We start from the raw sequence: 23,187 nt of genomic DNA on the forward strand, positions 1-23,187 counted from the left end.
GATTTTTTGTCTCTTACACCAACAAAATGTACCTTGAAGCACTTGATTGTTATTATTACAATTTTTTTTTTTATTGATAATACTTATTGCACAGGAATTGCTTTAAATCAATCTACATAGCCCAAAAAACAATTAGTGATTTGAAGTCTCGATTTCTAATTTGACTTCAAGTTACGGTTTCAGTTATTATTATTATTTTTTTCAAAGCTTTTGATTATCTATATATCTATTTATATATTACTAAAAGCTGAAGCATAGTGTTTAATGTTGCTATGCTCACATTGAGCCACATCATCAGCCACGTCATCATTTTTTATTTTCAATTTTTGTTATATATATTTCTTAAACATTTTCTCATTTAAGATGACTTAAAAACTCCATTATTGAAAAATTTAAATATCTTTGAACCATTATTTTTATTATTAATTTTCCAAAACTCTCTCCCCCTTTTACCTCTTCATCTCCCCACTACTTTCTTCCTTAATATCATTCTTTCTCTACCTTTTTGTTTTCCTTTATTTTGACTCTTCTTATTCTCAACATCTTACTATAAATTTGACATTTCTCTTTTCATTCTATGCATAGTTTTCTACACAAAAAAGGTTACCTCTCTCTCTCTCTCTCTCTCTCTCTCTCTCTCTTAAAAAAAAAAATCATAGCAATTTTAAATTGGAGCAGAGAAAGATGAAAGAAATACCGCAAATGAAGCCTAAGAAAACATTGAAAATATGGGTTGAATTGTAAAAAGTAATGCAGAAGTTCAGTGAAAATTTAAATCTGAAAAATAAAGGTTTGGACCACAACGAATCAAACCTTAATTCTGCATTTGTTAGTGGTTCATGTACAGCCCAGAATTCAGATAGCTAAAAAATCTATCCTTGTAACAATAACAATAAATAAATAAATAAAAAGTTATTCCGTACTTGAGTTGGACTAAATAAACTAATTAACTTAAAATTTAAGGAAACATATATTTTAAAGAACATTGTGAAGAACAAAATAAAATAAAAAATCAAGAGCATATCTGAAACCTTAAACATGATTTATTTTAAAGAATTTAACATTCCAAAAATTACATACCCAAACCTGAGCCTAAATCAAAATCAATTCAATTGAAATCCCCAACTCTAAATCATATTTAAATGATAATATTTTAAAACAAATCAAAAAACTTACCGGTAAAGGTTTCGACATGGTGACAGAATGTAGGAAAATAGTAAACCTGTTTGCTTAATCAGCCATATGATAAAGCCACATTATTTCTTTTGCTGTGTTGTGTTGAAAGAATGGGTTTAAGGTTTGGTTGAGGGAAAACCATTATTGATACCATAAATAACTGAAATGCCTAAATCAAAGCAAAGCAAATACCATAACTGCCAAACATAAATCTTTTTATCGCAAGATTTTGGTTTTTCTTTTAAAAATTTATAATAAAAAAAATGAAGAAAACAAATAAAGCAAAAAAAGAAAACTCACCCTGTAACAGTGTACCGCCAGTTGAGGGATGCAATTTTTTGGTGGTTAGAGTCCGGCAGTGGTGCTGGCTTGAGATGTCTCTCCATCTCCCCTACGCCTATGCTTTTTTGTAGTCCACGCCAAACTGTAGGAAAACCAATGACAGAACTGACTGTTTTGTTTTTGTAAGAACCAGAAATGATAATTCGAGACGAAAGCATCAAAGAAAGAGAATAAAGCCGGCTATTTTTCAAAAGGGGTCAAAGAAGAATCCTAGACGTCAACAGGGGAAACTCAACGGTGAGAAGTTTCAGAAAACAAAAAACAAGTAGAGAGTTTTCGCATGTTTATAAATTTGACAAAAAAACGTTTTGACAGAGAATCCAAAAACCCAAAACAAAAACGAATCAAATCTAACCTATCCAACAAAAAACTCAATCAAAAGTAACATTTCATACCAAATCTAAAAAATGGGGAAAAAAAAAACAAAACAATGTACGGTGCCCAATCGATACAGTGTTTACCATTCTACCTCTTTCTCTGTTTCTTCCTCTGTGTCCCAGGCCTCATCCTCTCTCTATTTCATCGCCTCTCTCTTTCTTGGCCTCTCTCTGTTTCATCGCCTCTCTCTATTTCTGACCCAAAATGCCAATCTATTAATCAAAACAAAATCTGACCCAAATACCAATCTAAATCATAATTAACACCCAACTGATTCTCCAAATAAAAACCAAAAACCCTAAATTTTTAAATTTAAAACAGAACTTTACTTAGCGATTCCGATAGTTGGGTAGTGAATGGAGGCTTACGGTGATGGCAGAAGATCTGGGTGGCGCCCTTCTCTCTATCTCCGCCTCTCTATTTCTCTCTCTCTTTTCTCTCGATCTGTCTCTCTTTTCTCCGTAGCAATCTTTCTGTTTGTTTTTTTTTTTTTTTTTTAAGCGCTTAGTTTCCTTTTATACAAGGAGGGCTTCAAACAGTATTTTAACGTAGTGAAACATTATAGTTTATTGCTTTTAAACGGTGTGTTAGAGTTACCAAACAATGCACCGTGCGCTTTTTAAAAGAACAATTATCTTATTTGTCTGTCCATATACGGTCCGGGCAAGTAATTCCGAGCAGAGACAGAGGAGGAAAGAGGATCTTTTGGAAGGGAAGATAGTGAGACCAGTGGGCGCGAATCTCGAACTGTGGACGAGCCAGGAGAGGAGGCGCGTGAGGAATTTGGACCGTGGATGTTGGTCACTAGAAGAAAGGTAGGACCCAATGTTAGTAAGTCACGTTTCCTTGCAAGCATGACAGGCCGCGGGGCTGACACTAGTGCTTTTGGAAGTAGGGAAGGTCAGGTGCCTCGAGCCAATCACCAACCTTACAAAAATGACATTAAGTCCCATCGCGGAGCCTTTGAAGGGAACGGGAAAAAGGGAAGACAAGTCTTGTCTAATTGTGCTTTGGAAAAGAGTGGAGTTTACTCCCAAGACACGGCAATTTTGGCGCTGAGCCTACTCATGCCAGCCCCTCATGTCAGTCGCTAGATCACGCTTTCTCTTTCGTTACATGGGCTGGGTCTCATCCTAGCTCAGCTGGCATCAAGGGCAGTGTTTGCTGCCCATCTAAAGGTGTTAAGTCGGGGAGTGCTTCTGATGTGCGGAAATCTAGTAGGAAGGGTAAAAGTTTGGCTAGTCCTCATGGAAGAAGGAAGCAAACACCAGTGGGCAATTTTTCGGCAGGGGAAAGTAATGGCATTATCAGAGGGGATGATGATACAAATAAAAGCCAGCCCAACGATGGTGTGGGGGTGGTTCGATCAATCCGAGATGGAAGCGTGGAGCCACATTTTTCCTTTGACACCGGTAAGCCAAAGGTTAGGGACGCTCCCGCTAAGCGACCCAGCATGGATGGAGTGGACAAAGCCTTGGTGGGTCTTCCCCTCGAACAGGCCAACAGAAGCAGAGGCCAAGATTCTTGGGTGGAGAGCGCTATCACCTCTGTCTCTGGAGCTAAGTTTGAAAGTCTCAAACAGCTTAGACGAAGCCGTGGAAAGGAAAACAATGAACGCCGGGTTTGCTGCGGTGGGTTGCAAAGGGAATATGAGGAACATATTACTTCTGCAAGTGGCTGCCCACTCCCACCACTCAACCTCTGATAAGCTCAAGGGAATACCAATTGGGGATACTAGAGCATGCAATAATCTTGGGGAGGGGAGGAGTTTCCAGGAAAGTCCTGAGGGAGATGGGATGGAAGGCGTTGAGCAAGATGGGAGCCCAAAGTCCCAGTGAGTCTGCTCCCTACCCCTTTCAATCTGATCCAATGAAGGTACTTTTGTGGAACTGTCGAGGGGCTTTAAACCCTCGTTTTCAACGGGTTCTTTCTGTTTTGGTTAATGCTCATTCTCCTGTGTTGGTTATTGTCACGGAGACTCGAGTTGGGGGGGAGCGGGCAAAACAAATTACTGATAGATTCCCTTTTGATGGGCAATTCATGCGGACACTGTGGGGTACTCTGGAGGTATCTGGCTTTTGTGGAACTCTGATTCTATGGAGGTCATTCAACTTGCAAAGACAGAACAGGAAATTCATGTCGTGGTTAAGGTACGTGCCTCGAACCTTTCCTGGATGCTTTCTTCAATTTATGCTAGTCCTAGATTTGAGGAAAGAAAATTACTGTGGGGGAATTTAGCTAATGTTGCATCTCTCCACAACTTACCCTGGCTCATGCTAGGGGATTATAATGAACTTTTATCTTGTCATGACAAAAATGGGGGAAATCCTCTCAATCCGAGGCGTGTTCAGCTGTTCAAAGAGTGTCTGGATGCATGTGGTATGATTGATTTAGGTTTCCATGGTCCTAAATACACCTGGGTTAATAAGCGTGATTTTGGGCATTTTATCCAAGAAAGATTGGATAGGGGGTTTGCAAACACTGCTTGGAACGACCTGTACCCTGAGGCAGCAATCCATCACTTGGCTCGCACCCACTCTGATCATTGTCCACTGTTGTTGAAGTGTGATAACGCTCCTATGATCAAACTGACCAGGCCATTTAGATTCCAACCTATGTGGATGTCTCACCCACTTTTCCCGAAGGTAGTCAGTGATGCATGGGAAGATGATAGGATTCTAAAATACAATATAAGAGGTTCACAGATGATGCTAGAATTTGGAATAAGGATGTCTTTGGCAACCTTTTCCACAGGAAGAACAGGGTGGAAGCTAGGTTGAGGGGTATTCAAAACGAGTATTGCTATTAGACCAAGTGAGCACCTCTTGGAGATTGAATGCCAGTTGAGGAAGGAGTATTTTTGATGTTTTTACAGTAGGAGGAAGAGTTCTGGTCCATCAAATCTAGGTATAACTGGCTTATACAAGGCGATAGAAATACAAAATTCTTCCACACCTCGGCTTTGATAAGGAGGAAAAGGAATAGAATTGTGCGTTTAAAAGATAGCCATGATGTTTGGTATCACAATGAAGATGAGGTTGCTGCCCTTATTAGGACTGGGTTTCAGGATCTCTTTAAATCCAATGCTGTCAGTGCTCCTAGAGGGACCTGGGATATTCCTTCATGGAGTAGCCGGTTGTCTTCAGAGGTGAGTGATCAGGTGTCGAGAGAAATTTCGATACAAGAAGTTAAGGAGGGTCTTTGGAGTTTGAAACCTTTTAAGGCACCTGGACCTGACGGATTGCATGCTGGTTTCTTCCAAGCTTATTGGAATATTGTGGGGTGCTCTGTCTTTGATGAAGTGAAGGAGATTTTCAGCAACGGAACCATGCCCGATGACTTAAATGAAACTCTCATTACCCTCATCCCGAAATGTCCTGGGGCCGATAGTTTGGGTTCCTTTAGACCCATTAGTTTGTGCAACACTATCTATAAGGTTGTCACAAAAATGATTGTAAAGAGACTGCGGCCTCATCTGCCAAATCTCATCTCCCCTCTCCAAACTGCATTTGTCCGGGTAGAATGGGGGTTGATAATATGATTATAGCTCAAGAACTCATTCACACCATGAGTTTAAAGAAAGGTCAGGTAGGGTTCATGGCAATTAAACTAGACTTGGAAAAAGCCTATGATAGGCTGGAATGGCATTTTATTCGTGATATGTTGAAGCTCTAGAACTTTCCCCCACATCTAATCAAACTTATTATGAGCTGTGTCTCGACTTCATCAATTTCAATGCTATTCAATGGGGGGAAGCTTGAGCCTTTCTTGCCCTCAAGAGGAATTAGACAGGGGATCCTTTATCACCCTACTTGTTTATTTTGTGCATGGAGCTGCTTGGGTATCTTATTTTGGAGAAATGTAGTGCCAAGCTATGGGACCCTATTAAAGCTTCGAGGAATGGCCCGGAATTCTCTCATCTATTCTTCGCAGACGACTTGCTTCTTTTTGCTAAAGCTGACATGAAGAACTGCTGCAATATTAGGGAAGCCTTGGACACCTTTTGTGAGCTATCTGGGCAGAAGGTCAGCCTCCAAAAATCGAAGGTTTATTTCTCTCCGAATGTCAGTCCTGAGCATCGAAGTGAGATGTGTGAGGTGCTTGGTATAAGGTCTACCCCCAACCTTGGTAAGTATCTTGGATTCCCCCTTAAGCATCAAGGTGCTTCTGCACAAGACTTTAATTTTGTCATTGAGAAAGTTCAAGCCAAGCTGCAGGGTTGGAAGGCTAGCATGCTTTCCATGGCTGGTAGAGTCATCCTGTCTCAAGCTGTTATCTCGGCCATCCCCTCCTATGTGATGCAAGGGTGCATTCTGCCTTCCAGAGTTTTGAATAGCTTGGACAAAATCAATAGAAATTTTGTGTGGGGTTCAAATGATTCGGTTAAGAAAATGCATATGGTAAATTGGAAGAAAGTCACAAAACCTAAAGCTTTAGGTGGCTTGGGCCTTCAGGAGGCGAAGGGAAGGAATCTGACGCTAGCTGCTAAGTTGTCTTGGAGAATGCAACACTGTAGAGATGCTGGTTGGGCTGAAGTTTTGCGCAAGAAGTATCAGTCTCCGGGGGCACGCAGGAAAGGGACTCATTCTCGGGTATGGACTGCCATTAAGAAAGGCGAGGCCATTTGTGAGTTGGGCTCTAAGTGGATTTTAGGTAGTAATAGCATGCTGAGCTGCTGGCAGGATAAGTGGCTCAATGCAGGATGTTTGAGATCTATGATTTAAGGCCCTTCTCTAGAGGGGAGGAGAATCTCTTGGTTAAAGATATTATTTTGGATGGGTGTTGGGATTTAAGGGGTCTGTCCTTTGATCTGCCTTGGGATATCAAGCATGCAATCCTTGCCACTCCCTTCGTAGATTCTTAGATAGAGAAGATCAGAGAAGTTGGATTTCCAATCTCAATGGTCGTTTTGACCCAAAAAATGCCTATCTGTTGGCTGTTGGTGATGAAGACTCCCCTGAATTCTTAGGGAAATGGATATGGAAGTGAGAACCCTTCCAAAAATTCAAGTGTTTTTATGGAAGTGTCTCCATCAGAGTCTCCCCGTGAAGAGTGTTCTTTGTGATAGAGGTATTACTGGACTTGGTGGGTGTGATGCTTGCTCTGAAGATAGTGAGAGCATTTTGCATGTGTTAAGGGATTGTCCCATAGCTCAAAATTTCTGGAGACTAGCGGGGTGCCCCCTGAGCTTAGGACTTCTTTCTCTTTAGAGCTGAACCGATGGCTTCATCTAGATGCCATTAGCTCTAGTTGTGCAGTGGATAAGAATTATGACTGGTCAAATTTTTTCTCCTCGGTTTATGGAATCTCTGGATCCAACGGAATCATAAAGCTTTCAAAACCGTGCCTGTAACCCAAATCTGGTGAAGCAGGTTGAAATGCAAGTGCAAGAATTCATCTATTGTGTTGACAGTCAGCCCGAAGAGAAAAATATGGGGCTGAAGGAGATAAGATGGACTAAACCTGCTGATGGGTGGTATAAGCTTAACACTGATGGGTCAATCAATAGTGCAAATGGGCTCGCTGGGGTGGTGGGCTTATTAGAGATAAGGATGGTCAGTGGGTTGCTGGTTTTGCAAAAAAGATTGATGTAAGTTCTAGTCTTGCAGCTGAGTTATGGGGCTTGCGAGAGGGGTTGGCTTTGTGTGTTGATGTTCATGCCCAAGCGGTTGAAGTGGAGCTTGATGCAGCAGCAGCAATCTCCCTTATTTCTTGTAACAGCAGGTCTAATGGAGATTTTTCTGGACTTGTTGATGATTGTAGGGACCTCCTGCTGCAGTTGCCTCAGGCTAAGGTGGTTCATTGCTATAGAGAGGCGAACTTCTGCGCTGATGCTCTTGCTAAGCTGGGAGCTTCTTCCTCTGATGGTGGTTCGCGTTTTGCTGCTTCACCTTGTTGTAAACCCCTTTTTGCTTTTTGATTCGCTGGGTTTGTATCGTAATAGGCTATTTCCTAATGTTTGTGAAACTGTCCCAGGTTGATTTTTAATGAAATCCTTTGTTTACCAAAAAAAAAAAAATTATCTTATTTGTCAACACGTCCTTAATTGGAGGAACTTACTTTTCTCAGCTTCGTCTATTATATATACTAGTCGCAAATCTGCGTGTTGCGTGTGATAGTTTTTTTAAATAAAATACTATTTTAGTCCCTAGACTTTATAAAGTAGTTTTTTTTTTTTTTTTTCAACATAGTTTTATCATATTTTTCATAATTTTATCTATAACATTTTTTACCATTATCATATATTTATTGGTTGATGATTTGCATAACATAGACATTAAATAAGAGGTAGAACCATTCAATAATATTTTTTTAAGTCATGGTGTATGAAGATTATGATTTTATATATATATATATATATAATACCTAGTTAGAATTTGATTAGTTTTAAGTTAAAATTTTTATTATTATATTTAATTGTTGATTTTATTGTCACTATAAAGTTTTCAATGTCCTCTGTATAGTCATTTCTATTTTATTTTTTACTCCTCTTTACCACCTTTTATTTTCCAAATAACAATTATTAATTAACGTTCGATTTCATTTCTTTTTTTTCTTCCTTCATTTATTTTTTATTTTTTTTTATGTTCCTTTGCTAGTTGTAAATTTTATGATTATCAATAAGAAATAGATATCATGGATGGCTTAAATAGTTATAAATGTAGTTACGTTGGTGGTATGTTAAAAAGTCTCTTTTTTTTTTTCTTTTTTTTTTCCTTCTGAATTTTCAAGGAAATATGAAAGACATTTCTCTAGTTTGGTCTCAATCAATTAAGATATCCACAATATATTAACGGAAGTAATAATGAGCCTAAATTTTTTTTAATGTATGAAGTGGTTAGGTTTGTGGTATGTCAAAGGTTTAAAAAAAAATTAAAAATAATTCCAAGGAAATGTAAAAGGCCTTTTTTTGAAAAAAGAAATTGTGACTTTTTGAATTGTAAAAATATGATTGTTTTAATTACCTTGCTTATAGATTTCATTATTAAGTAATAAACATCTAAATTAAAGTAGATGAATATATAAATACAAAATTATATGTAAAGTTACAACTGCATAAGATAAATATGTATAGTATATATATATATATATATTATTATTCATGAATCATTATTTCATTGTTTACTTATAAATATCTAAATTAAAGTTTTTTTTTTGAAAGAAAAATCTAAATTAAAATATATGAATGTGTACAGGTAAAATTATATGAAAAATTAAAACTACTAAGATGAACGTTTAACCACTTGTAGATGTGTGTTTTTGAAGACTAAAAGTATACACAATTGCCTTGCAAATCATCAAATTTGTTAGCTTTACAAAACATATATTTCATATTGCAAAAAACTTTACATGAACTCCTCTTTTATGACAAACTTTTTTTTTTTCTTGCTGAAACAACTTAAGAATATTAAGACTTAAGTTAACACATGTGGTAGTGTAAAACACGTCAGTGATATGAAATATAGAAAAAGCATTTTTAGTAGATTGTAATATAAACATTTTTTTTCTCAATATTTTATGTAACTTTTCCCATAAGATCAATATTGTTGGCATCCTTTAAAGATGATACATAATATATGGGCCTAGACACATTCAAAGGGTGCTATCTAAATTATATGACCCTTTATCACACAAATATATTGATTCCCCTAATGTATGGTAAAGGAAGGCAGGTTTGTGTCTAGCCATTTTCTTGATTTGTGTTGCATAATTTAATAGTATGGAGGATGTAACTGGATTCAAATGTTGAATAAAATAAGATAAAAGAAAAAAAGAGTAAAAATAAACTATATAGCAATAAACATCAAATTATCCAAGTTATTCTATGTAATATAATAACATTATATTATTATATAGTACTATATGTATAATGCAGTAGGATAATATTTAATCAAATAGAATATAAAAGATAACATCTTAAAATACAAAACTAAATTGCATGAACCCAAAATAGAATTCTAATTAACACAAAAATTCATCAACCTAAAGGATTGATGCAATGAAAATAAAATATAAAAAAAATCAAACAAAAAATGAAAAACAAATTGAGAGAGAGAGAGAGAGAGAGAGAGNCCTGCCATTTCTTTCTTAAAAAAAAAAAAAAAATAGTGTGCCCTGCCATTTCAAGCTAGCCCATAGTTTTGGCGTTTTGCTACAAATACAGGGGCCACTTTCCATAAACCACTGATGGCCTGTGGTTTTCTACTTTATGAATTATGACCACTTCTACTTCCCTAGTATATAAGAAAGAACCCCCTTCTATTCTGCCCCAACAATCAAAATCAAAACCAAAACCTCAATTTCTCATACGCACATCTCTTTTCTCCACCAAATTCTTAAAAGACTCGAAAACCAATATGAATTCAGCTTGCAAAGCTTGGATTGTGGCAACGAGTATAGCTGCTGTGGAGACCCTGAAAGACCAAGGGGTGTGCAGGTGGAATTTTGTTATAAGGTCAATGCAACAACATGCCAAGAACAATATCAGGTCCTATTATCAGGCCAAGAAACTCTCTGCTCAGTCTTCTTCTGCTATTTCTAATACCATAAAGCGGTCCAAGGAGGATTCCATAAGAAAAGTCATGGACTTGAGCTGCTGGGGTCCCAATACTATTAGATTTTAGTATGTTAATTCAAGAATGTAATACCAATTTTCCGTGAGATGATTCCTACCTTTACTTGCTATTATTGTCTATCTTATTAAAGCAAATTAATGGTCAAATTTGTATTATATGAGCTTACCTCTCCATCTTCGTTTTATGTGATTTTTACTTATTTTCTCTTATAATATCTTCCTATAAATTCTTTATACGTATATTATTTACGAATTTAATTAAGCTTAAACATATCTCGACATGTTTTGCTTTGGTTAATCAGCTGAGACACAATCATATAGGGGATATATTCCATCACTGAACACTGGCTGAGGACAAAGACTGTAAGAAGGGAGTACTAGGAGTTCAAGGATCGTCCCACGCCAAAATGCTATCCCCATTTCCTACCATTCTACTGGTCCCTTTTGCAAGCAATGACTTCACCCCTTTTAAGGCTTTCCAAGCTCATGATGAAGCCTTTACTGGCCTCGAATCTTCACATAGCCCCTTCGTATGTTTAAATTAGGGTGGACATATGGCCACTGATTTGATCAAATTTGCTCGATCCATCCAAGAAAAATTCTTGCATTTGCACTTGTTTTTGCTTCCAGCTTCTTTCTAACGAATAATAAAATAAAATAAAATAAAATCTTTGGATCTATTGTTCGACAAAAAAAAAAAAGAAAAAGAAAAAAGAGGGACACCCAATTACTTGACTGAGGCAACTTCTTGATCCCCTACTTGTTCCTACATAACAATGCAGAATAGTCTGAGAGTATAGTTCTTACACTATCCTATCGCATGATAGTGAGTTTTAATAATAAATTTATGATGTCCTATTACATAATAGTGAGTTTTAATAATAAATTTTTTTTTTTGGTAAACAAAGGATTTCATTAAAAATCAACCTGGGACAGTTTCACAAACATTAGGACATAGCCTATTACGATACAAACCTAGCGAATCAAAAAGCAAAAAGGGGTTTACAACAACAAGTGAAGCAGCAAAACGGGAACCACCATCAGAGGAAGAAGCTCCCAGCTTAGCAAGAGCATCAGCGCAGAAGTTCGCCTCTCTATAGCAATGAACCACCTTAGCCTGAGGCAACTGCAGCAGGAGGTCCCTACAATCATCAACAAGTCCAGAAAAATCTCCATTAGACCTGCTGTTACAAGAAATAAGGGAGATTGCTGCTGCTGCATCAAGCTCCACTTCAACCGCTTGGGCATGAACATCAACACACAAAGCCAACCCCTCTCGCAAGCCCCATAACTCAGCTGCAAGACTAGAACTTACATCAATCTTTTTTGCAAAACCAGCAACCCACTGACCATCCTTATCTCTAATAAGCCCACCACACCCAGCGAGCCCATTTGCACTATTGATTGACCCATCAGTGTTAAGCTTATACCACCCATCAGCAGGTTTAGTCCATCTTATCTCCTTCAGCCCCATATTTTTCTCTTCGGGCTGACTGTCAACACAATAGATGAATTCTTGCACTTGCATTTCAACCTGCTTCACCAGATTTGGGTTACAGGCACGGTTTTTGAAAGCTTTATGATTCCGTTGGATCCAGAGATTCCATAAACCGAGGAGAAAAAATTTGGACCAGTCATAATTCTTATCCACTGCACAACTAGAGCTAATGGCATCTAGATGAAGCCATCGGTTCAGCTCTAAAGAGAAAGAAGTCCTAAGCTCAGGGGGGCACCCCGCTAGTCTCCAGAAATTTTGAGCTATGGGACAATCCCTTAACACATGCAAAATGCTCTCACTATCTTCAGAGCAAGCATCACACCCACCAAGTCCAGTAATACCTCTATCACAAAGAACACTCTTCACGGGGAGACTCTGATGGAGACACTTCCATAAAAACACTTGAATTTTTGGAAGGGTTCTCACCTTCCATATCCATTTCCCTAAGAATTCAGGGGAGTCTTCATCACCAACAGCCAACAGATAGGCATTTTTTGGGTCAAAACGACCATTGAGATTGGAAATCCAACTTCTCTGATCTTCTCTATCTAAGAATCTACGAAGGGGAGTGGCAAGGATTGCATGCTTGATATCCCAAGGCAGATCAAAGGACAGACCCCTTAAATCCCAACACCCATCCAAAATAATATCTTTAACCAAGAGATTCTCCTCCGCTCTAGAGAAGGGGCCTTCAATCATAGATCTCAAACATCCTGCATTGAGCCACTTATCCTGCCAGCAGCTCAGCATGCTATTACTACCTAAAATCCACTTAGAGCCCAACTCACAAATGGCCTCGCCTTTCTTAATGGCAGTCCATACCCGAGAATGAGTCCCTTTCCTGCGTGCCCCCGGAGACTGATACTTCTTACGCAAAACTTCAGCCCAACCAACATCTCTACAGTGTTGCATTCTCCAAGACAACTTAGCAGCTAGCGTCAGATTCCTTCCCTTCGCCTCCTGAAGGCCCAAGCCACCTAAAGCTTTAGGTTTTGTGACTTTCTTCCAATTTACCATATGCATTTTCTTAACCGAATCATTTGAACCCCACACAAAATTTCTATTGATTTTGTCCAAGCTATTCAAAACTCTGGAAGGCAGAATGCACCCTTGCATCACATAGGAGGGGATGGCCGAGATAACAGCTTGAGACAGGATGACTCTACCAGCCATGGAAAGCATGCTAGCCTTCCAACCCTGCAGCTTGGCTTGAACTCTCTCAATGACAAAATTAAAGTCTTGTGCAGAAGCACCTTGATGCTTAAGGGGGAATCCAAGATACTTACCAAGGTTGGGGGTAGACCTTATACCAAGCACCTCACACATCTCACTTCGATGCTCAGGACTGACATTCGGAGAGAAATAAACCTTCGATTTTTGGAGGCTGACCTTCTGCCCAGATAGCTCACAAAAGGTGTCCAAGGCTTCCCTAATATTACAGCAGTTCTTCATGTCAGCTTTAGCAAAAAGAAGCAAGTCGTCTGCGAAGAATAGATGAGAGAATTCCGGGCCATTCCTCGAAGCTTTAATAGGGTCCCATAGCTTGGCACTACATTTCTCCAAAATAAGATACCCAAGCAGCTCCATGCACAAAATAAACAAGTAGGGTGATAAAGGATCCCCCTGTCTAATTCCTCTTGAGGGCAAGAAAGGCTCAAGCTTCCCCCCATTGAATAGCATTGAAATTGATGAAGTCGAGACACAGCTCATAATAAGTTTGATTAGATGTGGGGGAAAGTTCTAGAGCTTCAACATATCACGAATAAAATGCCATTCCAGCCTATCATAGGCTTTTTCCAAGTCTAGTTTAATTGCCATGAACCCTACCTGACCTTTCTTTAAACTCATGGTGTGAATGAGTTCTTGAGCTATAATCATATTATCAACCCCCATTCTACCCGGGACAAATGCAGTTTGGAGAGGGGAGATGAGATTTGGCAGATGAGGCCGCAGTCTCTTTACAATCATTTTTGTGACAACCTTATAGATAGTGTTGCACAAACTAATGGGTCTAAAGGAACCCAAACTATCGGCCCCAGGACATTTCGGGATGAGGGTAATGAGAGTTTCATTTAAGTCATCGGGCATGGTTCCGTTGCTGAAAATCTCCTTCACTTCATCAAAGACAGAGCACCCCACAATATTCCAATAAGCTTGGAAGAAACCAGCATGCAATCCGTCAGGTCCAGGTGCCTTAAAAGGTTTCAAACTCCAAAGACCCTCCTTAACTTCTTGTATCGAAATTTCTCTCGACACCTGATCACTCACCTCTGAAGACAACCGGCTACTCCATGAAGGAATATCCCAGGTCCCTCTAGGAGCACTGACAGCATTGGATTTAAAGAGATCCTGAAACCCAGTCCTAATAAGGGCAGCAACCTCATCTTCATTGTGATACCAAACATCATGGCTATCTTTTAAACGCACAATTCTATTCCTTTTCCTCCTTATCAAAGCCGAGGTGTGGAAGAATTTTGTATTTCTATCGCCTTGTATAAGCCAGTTATACCTAGATTTGATGGACCAGAACTCTTCCTCCTACTGTAAAACATCAAAATACTCCTTCCTCAACTGGCATTCAATCTCCAAGAGGTGCTCACTTGGTCTAATAGCAATACTCGTTTGAATACCCCTCAACCTAGCTTCCACCCTGTTCTTCCTGTGGAAAAGGTTGCCAAAGACATCCTTATTCCAAATTCTAGCATCATCTGTGAACCTCTTTATATTGTATTTTAGAATCCTATCATCTTCCCATGCATCACTGACTACCTTCGGGAAAAGTGGGTGAGACATCCACATAGGTTGGAATCTAAATGGCCTGGTCAGTCTGATCATAGGAGCGTTATCATACTTCAACAACAGTGGACAATGATCAGAGTGGGTGCGAGCCAAGTGATGGATTGCTGCCTCAGGGTACAGGTCGTTCCAAGCAGTGTTTGCAAACCCCCTATCCAATCTTTCTTGGATAAAATGCCCAAAATCACGCTTATTAACCCAGGTGTATTTAGGACCATGGAAACCTAAATCAATCATACCACATGCATCCAGACACTCTTTGAACAGCTGAACACGCCTCGGATTGAGAGGATTTCCCCCATTTTTGTCATGACAAGATAAAAGTTCATTATAATCCCCTAGCATGAGCCAGGGTAAGTTGTGGAGAGATGCAACATTAGCTAAATTCCCCCACAGTAATTTTCTTTCCTCAAATCTAGGACTAGCATAAATTGAAGAAAGCATCCAGGAAAGGTTCGAGGCACGTACCTTAACCACGACATGAATTTCCTGTTCTGTCTTTGCAAGTTGAATGACCTCCATAGAATCAGAGTTCCACAAAAGCCAGATACCTCCAGAGTACCCCACAGTGTCCGCATGAATTGCCCAATCAAAAGGGAATCTATCAGTAATTTGTTTTGCCCGCTCCCCCCCAACTCGAGTCTCCGTGACAATAACCAACACAGGAGAATGAGCATTAACCAAAACAGAAAGAACCCGTTGAAAACGAGGGTTTAAAGCCCCTCGACAGTTCCACAAAAGTACCTTCATTGGATCAGATTGAAAGGGGTAGGGAGCAGACTCACTGGGACTTTGGGCTCCCATCTTGCTCAACGCCTTCCATCCCATCTCCCTCAGGACTTTCCTGGAAACTCCTCCCCTTCCCCCAAGATTATTGCATGCTCTAGTATCCCCAATTGGTATTCCCTTGAGCTTATCAGAAGGTTGAGTGGTGGGAGTGGGGCAGCCACTTGCAGAAGTAATATGTTCCTCATATTCCCTTTGCAACCCACCGCAGCAAACCCGGCGTTCATTGTTTTCCTTTCCACGGCTTCGTCTAAGCTGTTTGAGACTTTCAAACTTAGCTCCAGAGACAGAGGTGATAGCGCTCTCCACCCAAGAATCTTGGCCTCTGCTTCTGTTGGCCTGTTCGAGGGGAAGACCCACCAAGGCTTTGTCCACTCCATCCATGCTGGGTCGCTTAGCGGGAGCGTCCCTAACCTTTGGCTTACCGGTGTCAAAGGAAAAATGTGGCTCCACGCTTCCATCTCGGATTGATCGAACCACCCCCACACCATCGTTGGGCTGGCTTTTATTTGTATCATCATCCCCTCTGATAATGCCATTACTTTCCCCTGCCGAAAAATTGCCCACTGGTGTTTGCTTCCTTCTTCCATGAGGACTAGCCAAACTTTTACCCTTCCTACTAGATTTCCGCACATCAGAAGCACTCCCCGACTTAACACCTTTAGATGGGCAGCAAACACTGCCCTTGATGCCAGCTGAGCTAGGATGAGACCCAGCCCATGTAACGAAAGAGAAAGCGTGATCTAGCGACTGACATGAGGGGCTGGCATGAGTAGGCTCAGCGCCAAAATTTGCCGTGTCTTGGGAGTAAACTCCACTCTTTTCCAAAGCACAATTAGACAAGACTTGTCTTCCCTTTTTCCCGTTCCCTTCAAAGGCTCCGCGATGGGACTTAATGTCATTTTTGTAAGGTTGGTGATTGGCTCGAGGCACCTGACCTTCCCTACTTCCAAAAGCACTAGTGTCAGCCCCGCGGCCTGTCATGCTTGCAAGGAAACGTGACTTACTAACATTGGGTCCTACCTTTCTTCTAGTGACCAACATCCACGGTCCAAATTCCTCACGCGCCTCCTCTCCTGGCTCGTCCACAGTTCGAGATTCGCGCCCACTGGTCTCACTATCTTCCCTTCCAAAAGATCCTCTTTCCTCCTCCTGTCTCTGCTCGGAATTACTTGCCCGGACCGTATATGGACAGACAAATAAGATAATTGTTCTTTTAAAAAAGCGCACGGTGCATTGTTTGGTAACTCTAACACACCGTTTAAAAGCAATAAACTATAATGTTTCACTACGTTAAAATACTGTTTGAAGCCCTCCTTGTATAAAAGGAAACTAAGCGCTTAAAAAAAAAAAAAAAAAACAAACAGAAAGATTGCTACGGAGAAAAGAGAGACAGATCGAGAGAAAAGAGAGAGAGAAATAGAGAGGCGGAGATAGAGAGAAGGGCGCCACCCAGATCTTCTGCCATCACCGTAAGCCTCCATTCACTACCCAACTATCGGAATCGCTAAGTAAAGTTCTGTTTTAAATTTAAAAATTTAGGGTTTTTGGTTTTTATTTGGAGAATCAGTTGGGTGTTAATTATGATTTAGATTGGTATTTTGGGTCAGATTTTGTTTTGATTAATAGATTGGCATTTTGGGTCAGAAATAGAGAGAGGCGATGAAACAGAGAGAGGCCAAGAAAGAGAGAGGCGATGAAATAGAGAGAGGATGAGGCCTGGGACACAGAGGAAGAAACAGAGAAAGAGGTAGAATGGTAAACACTGTATCGATTGGGCACCGTACATTGTTTTGTTTTTTTTTTCCCCATTTTTTAGATTTGGGTATGAAATGTTACTTTTGATTGAGTTTTTTTGTTGGATAGGTTAGATTTGATTCGTTTTTGTTTTGGGTTTTTGGATTCTCTGTCAAAACGTTTTTTTGTCAAATTTATAAACATGCGAAAACTCTCTACTTGTTTTTTGTTTTCTGAAACTTCTCACCGTTGAGTTTCCCCTGTTGACGTCTAGGATTCTTCTTTGACCCCTTTTGAAAAATAGCCGGCTTTATTCTCTTTCTTTGATGCTTTCGTCTCGAATTATCATTTCTGGTTCTTACAAAAACAAAACAGTCAGTTCTGTCATTGGTTTTCCTACAGTTTGGCGTGGACTACAAAAAAGCATAGGCGTAGGGGAGATGGAGAGACATCTCAAGCCAGCACCACTGCCGGACTCTAACCACCAAAAAAATTGCATCCCTCAACTGGCGGTACACTGTTACAGGGTGAGTTTTCTTTTTTTGCTTTATTGTTTTTCTTCATTTTTTTTTATTATAAATTTTTAAAAGAAAAAACCAAAATCTTGCGATAAAAAAGATTTATGTTTGGCAGTTATGGTATTTGCTTTGCTTTGATTTAGGCATTTCAGTTATTTATGGTATCAATAATGGTTTTTCCCCTCAACCAAACCTTAAACCCATTCTTTCAACACAAACAAGCAAAAGAAATAATGTGGCTTTATCATATGGCTGATTAAGCAAACAGGTTTACTATTTTTCCTACCATTCTGTCACCATGTCGAAACCTTTACCGGTAAGGTTTTTTGATTTGTTTTAAAATATTATCATTTAAATATGATTTAGAGTTGGGGATTTCAATTGAATTGATTTTGATTTAGGCTCAGGTTTGGGTATGTAATTTTTGGAATGTTAAATTCTTTAAAATAAATCATGTTTAAGGTTTCAGATATGCTCTTGATTTTTTATTTTTTATTTGTTCTTCACAATGTTCTTTAAAATATATGTTTCCTTAAATTTTAAGTTAATTAGTTTATTTAGTCCAACTCAAGTACGGAATAACTTTTTATTTATTTATTTATTGTTATTGTTACAAGGATAGATTTTTTAGCTATCTGAATTCTGGGCTGTACATGAACCACTAACAAATGCAGAATTAAGGTTTGATTCGTTGTGGTCCAAACCTTTATTTTTCAGATTTAAATTTTCACTGAACTTCTGCATTACTTTTTACAATTCAACCCATATTTTCAATGTTTTCTTAGGCTTCATTTGCGGTATTTCTTTCATCTTTCTCTGCTCCAATTTAAAATTGCTATGATTTTTTTTTTTTGAGCAATCAGAAATAATGGCTGCAATTATATGGATTGTCCTCTTTGCACAAGAGATTGTATGAAATTATTGCTCTTCATAGATTATACAAATATTGTCAAAATATTTTTGCAAACCACACAAATTGGTTTGCATTTGGCCAACTACAAGTTTTGGTATGAATTTAAAAAATGACCAGCTCATATAAATTAAATTTTAGGAGTGTCAACTTTCCTAGAAGTTCGCGCCCTCTTATGTTAATAGACTATAATTTACTTTTTAGACTTGAGGACAATTAATCTTTAATTTCATTAATTTAGTTTCTATTGTCTTAAGTAGCATGGGCTCGATGAGTTTCTTAGAGGAATCCACACATTTTACAAGATTCCACTCAAAGGCATTATTTCAACTTAGCTCTTTGAACAATATTACGTATTATTTGCATTTCCTATTGCATACTAAAGTTAAGGACACTATGCTTTGCTAATGAAATAGACCACCTCATATGTTCTGAAAATAAAAAACACAAGAACATGATTTGATTGTTATAGTTGCTTTTATTAGTTTAAATTTTAAAAAGGATTCTCCTTGCTATTACTTTTTTGGCTTTTATTATACTTTTATAGAGGCTATTATATTCAGCTGTACCATGCTTGCTAAATCTGGTACAAATATTTCAAATATGTGATAGAAATTATCATATACAAGGTACTTTCTCCGTTTCTTTTTTAACTTTTACAATTCAATGCACATGCCAAGTCTTAATGGTATTGATAATTGCTATATATTGTCTTAGTTCATACTCTGTTAAGAGCATACCCAACTGCCTATTGAAAAAAAAAATGCATTGTCTCACCAAAAGTCCATTTGATTTATTTTACATTACTACTCTTACAAGAGTCCTTACATCACATTCTTTATTTTACAATACACCATATTAAAATAATATATATTTTTTACACCTCACACAAGTCATGCGTGTTTGAGCGACAGAAAAAGAATAAAAAAGGATTATGTGTGTTTGAGATGAGAGATTGAGTAAGAGAGAGAATAAAAAAAGGAAAAGAAAGAATGCATAGGCGATACAGTATCATCTAAAGATACATGATACTATAAGAATGTTTAAATTTTGCTACAGGAATGCGAGACTGGTTATGTAAGGCTTCTTTTTTCTGTTTTTATTTTTTATTTATGTAAATCTTTACATACTTTGCATTTCACCCAGTTTTAAAGGGCTAGATAAGCATAGAAGTAATACAATGTTTGAATGGATTATATAAAAGATTTCAGATTTAGTAAGAGATCTCAGATTTAGTTAAGAGATCTCAGATTTAGTAGTAAGAAGAATACTAATTTTGAGAAAATCTTAGCGTAAAAGAGAAAAATGATGAACTGTTTGGCTTAGCTGTTGTGGCTGTGATTTACTTCTTACCAATTATTACATTACTGTTTGAACCTAACAGAATTTGTATTGCTTTTTTTTATTTCTTTGGATTCTTTGGTCAAAATATTTTGGTACCGTTTGATTTTGTAGTTATGATATTGAAATATGCTATCATGATCTATATGTCTTATTAATTTTCTACTTAAAAAGTATCTACCAGTGGGTTATAGAATGAGTTAATGGAGTTTCATGATTTCATTCATTAGTATTTTAAAGAAGTTATTTACAGAATATTGTGTATATAAGTGCAAGAGTTCTTAACTCTCACTTACCATTCATCTAATAGTGAATAGGCCATTCTGATTTTATTGTGTTTGTAAGCTTTTGGAATTTTGTGTACATAAATTTATTTTATCAGTAGAATAAGTACATTAATGCCTCTATGCTTTGATTGAGATTTCCTTGATCTATTGATACATGGGTGAAGAGGGATGTTTGATTGTAAAAGGGTAGAGTTTTTATTTTGTTTTTGATATGATTTGTAGTGTAGTTTATGATCTGGGTTCAGTTCAGAAACTGAGGCCCCACTTGGTTGATGCCAAAAAATAAAATACGTGGATAAAACATATAAATTAATATATGTAAATGTAAATGAAGTTCAGAAGCCAAAAATGCTACTCAGAGATAACAGAGGACTCTGTTTTTATCGCTTTTCAGAACTATACTATAATCTCTAACATGTAACTTTTTGAATTCTGAACTAAATTTTATGGGGTGTGTATGGTTGTGGTGTAGTGGGTATTCTTTGCTTAGGGATCCGTAGTACACAAAGGACTTACCAATGATTTGGTCATTTAGTTGACTCCTTGCTGCCAGTCTGTACTTGCTGTCATGCTAGCAAAAACAGGGGTTTCAGCCGGTTTTACATATTATTGGATTTGAACTAATGACTCTCACCGTATGAAAGCAAACCGCTGAGTCAAATCAGAGAAAATAGACTCCTATAAGATAGTCGTTTGGGAAGATGCTATATGGGATGGATGTCATCTACAAGAGTGACGTATAAGGATATATTTAGTTATTGTTTTGGGATGTTATTCTATTTGGTCAAAGAGAACTTTTAAATCCTCTATTATTGTTGAGATTTGCAGATTGTACATATTTGTTTTATTGTAGTTAAAAAAAGATTAATTGATGCATTTTCTTAGAGATTATTATTATTGTAGATGTTTAAATGAAGCAGAGCATGAACACTGACTGAACCCTATTGAATTGTTATAGCAATGTTAACTATTGTTTGTCCAATTTTATACAGTCTCTAATTTCAATGTTTTCTCTATGGTACATTTTTCCTTATATGTGGATTAGATATGCCAATTGAAGAGTGGTTAATAGTATTGCTAACATATAATTTATAAGATTTCCAATTGAAAATCAACATTATAAAGAAAGTTTACTATGATGAGAATTATTTTGGTGCTTATTTTTTCTAGCTATGATCACACATGTTTCGATTGTGGGTCATCTTTGTTTACGATAGGTTTTGTTCCTCCACAATGCCTGTCACTACCATGTAAAATATTTTTTACATCATTTTACAATTGTGAGCAAATTTAGGACTTAACGATATTGAAATTCTTAAGATATCCTATAATGCGAAAGTAGGTATCTTAATTCTTTAATTTTTAGGTGGTAGTTCTAAATAAGTTGGCTTCCTGTCAAAATGATTGGATATGGAATTTTATGGTTGTGTTTTTCTCTTTAATTCCTTCATCAAGATAATGTTCAGTTTTATTTTCATTGTCCAAGCATATATGCTCTATTTTGTAACTTCATTATTCCACTCTAATATGAATGGGAATATTGAATTAAATAGTTGAAATTGTGTTTGGTGTTAAACAAAGTTCAAAAGTGTTTTTACGGTTTATTTGTTTAAACACAACAAGCTTTTCTGGATTTTAGATAATTATAATTGTTAAGCTGGTATATATACAATAAATGAAATTCAGTTTCTAGAGCCTCATCCATTCTAAATACCTTTTTCTTTCCACATGTTTTTATAAAAGCATAAAGGCAAATAAGACAAATTATGATTTCTACAAAACATATAGAGGGTCATTCATTGTAATAGTCACTTAAGCTATTGTGAAAATTTTTAAAAGTAACATTTCAGTGAAATAGAAGACTTGGAATAGAACTTAGAGACAAAGGTATCAATTGTACTTATACAACTTAAAAAAATTATAACAACCTTTACGCTTCTTTAAAAAATTTCTTTTATATTGCAATATGTATTGATGACATGCAAAGTCAAGTTTTTTAATGACAACAACATAAATATAGGAAATTATATTGCATGTCTTATATGAAAGACAAAAGCCAAACCTATCAAAGGATTTTTATGGTGAGTGTTCTAAAGCTGACCCTAAATCATAAAATGATCCCGTGCATTGCGCGGGTTAAACACTAGTTTATGTAAAATAAAAAGAATATTACAATTTTCCACCCTAAGCTATGACTTATCCACATTCGAAGAATAAGCATTAGTCAACTCAACCTCTCTCTCTCTCTCTCTCTCTCTCTCATCCTTATTCTTCTCCAGCTCTTCTATGTACAGACTTAGTCCTCATTTGAAATCCTCTAGTTTCTTTCCAACTCACATACCATGGAATATAAGACCTGGAGTCCAGCATCAGTAGCAACTACCTTCTCATGGGTATCCTTCACTTGGTCTTTGGCAATAGAATGCTTCTTCCCATGGGTATCCTTCATTTGGGCTAAGTTAGACTTGTAAATTTGAACACGGTGTTGAAATTAAATAGAAGGAATGTGAAAATAGATTGCTCTTAGATGGGCTTTACACTAAATCGGGCTAGTTGGACCAATACATTCACTAGACATGGCTCTGATACCAATACCACCCAGGATGGAAAGCACGTAGTAATAATAGCTATAGAACATAATAGGAATTATGACATACAGAAGTAAATATATATATATATATATGACAATATATAAAATCATATAAAAACAATGGAACTAATGGTAAAGGGAGTAGGATGAAGGTCAGGAGAAGTGCAAAAGTAATTGAGCTAAAGGACTAAATAGCTAATAGGAGGAAATACGATGATAGATACGTAGGATGGAATAATAGTAATGATGATGT

The 23,187-nt window shown here is 37.5% G+C and overlaps 2 protein-coding genes and 2 long non-coding RNA genes across 13 annotated transcripts; 2 read left to right on the forward strand and 2 right to left on the reverse strand.

Moving 5' to 3' along the window:
* Positions 1–1,482: 1,482 nt before the first annotated feature.
* On the reverse strand, positions 1,483–2,391 carry LOC136064479 (uncharacterized). 2 transcript variants are annotated; one of them, XR_010626093.1, is made up of 3 exons: positions 2,226–2,391; positions 1,980–2,090; positions 1,483–1,600 (listed from the first exon to the last, which is right to left on the reverse strand). It is a non-coding gene; the product is annotated as an uncharacterized LOC136064479 (long non-coding RNA). The 2 variants fall into 2 exon arrangements; XR_010626094.1 differs by having other exon boundaries at positions 1,495–1,600; positions 1,988–2,090.
* A 7,751-nt stretch (positions 2,392–10,142) lies between these two features.
* Positions 10,143–10,637, forward strand: LOC136064480 (uncharacterized). The gene has a single exon (XM_065766255.1). It carries the CDS (start codon positions 10,254–10,256, stop codon positions 10,518–10,520), a length of 267 nt encoding a protein of 88 aa, XP_065622327.1. The 5' UTR covers positions 10,143–10,253; the 3' UTR covers positions 10,521–10,637.
* A 756-nt stretch (positions 10,638–11,393) lies between these two features.
* LOC112019864 (putative ribonuclease H protein At1g65750) lies at positions 11,394–13,556 on the reverse strand. The gene has a single exon (XM_065766253.1). It carries the CDS (start codon positions 13,554–13,556, stop codon positions 11,394–11,396), a length of 2,163 nt encoding a protein of 720 aa, XP_065622325.1.
* A 3,340-nt stretch (positions 13,557–16,896) lies between these two features.
* LOC112019870 (uncharacterized) lies at positions 16,897–21,326 on the forward strand. 9 transcript variants are annotated; one of them, XR_010626087.1, is made up of 4 exons: positions 16,897–17,023; positions 17,199–17,309; positions 17,691–17,815; positions 20,817–21,326. It is a non-coding gene; the product is annotated as an uncharacterized LOC112019870 (long non-coding RNA). The 9 variants fall into 9 exon arrangements; XR_002883717.2 differs by having other exon boundaries at positions 17,199–17,301; XR_010626089.1 differs by having other exon boundaries at positions 16,898–17,062; positions 17,162–17,309.
* The last annotated feature ends 1,861 nt before the right edge of the window (positions 21,327–23,187 follow it).

This window comes from Quercus suber, unplaced genomic scaffold, assembly GCF_002906115.3.
Source record: "Quercus suber isolate HL8 unplaced genomic scaffold, Cork oak 2.0 scaffold_695, whole genome shotgun sequence".
Classification (NCBI taxonomy): domain Eukaryota; kingdom Viridiplantae; phylum Streptophyta; class Magnoliopsida; order Fagales; family Fagaceae; genus Quercus; species Quercus suber.

Excerpts from the sequence above, each read along its gene's own strand:
- LOC136064480 (XM_065766255.1), top strand. The coding sequence starts at position 10,254 with ATGAATTCAGCTTGCAAAGCTTGGATTGTGGCAACGAGTATAGCTGCT.
- LOC112019864 (XM_065766253.1), bottom strand. The coding sequence starts at position 13,556 with ATGGAGCTGCTTGGGTATCTTATTTTGGAGAAATGTAGTGCCAAGCTA.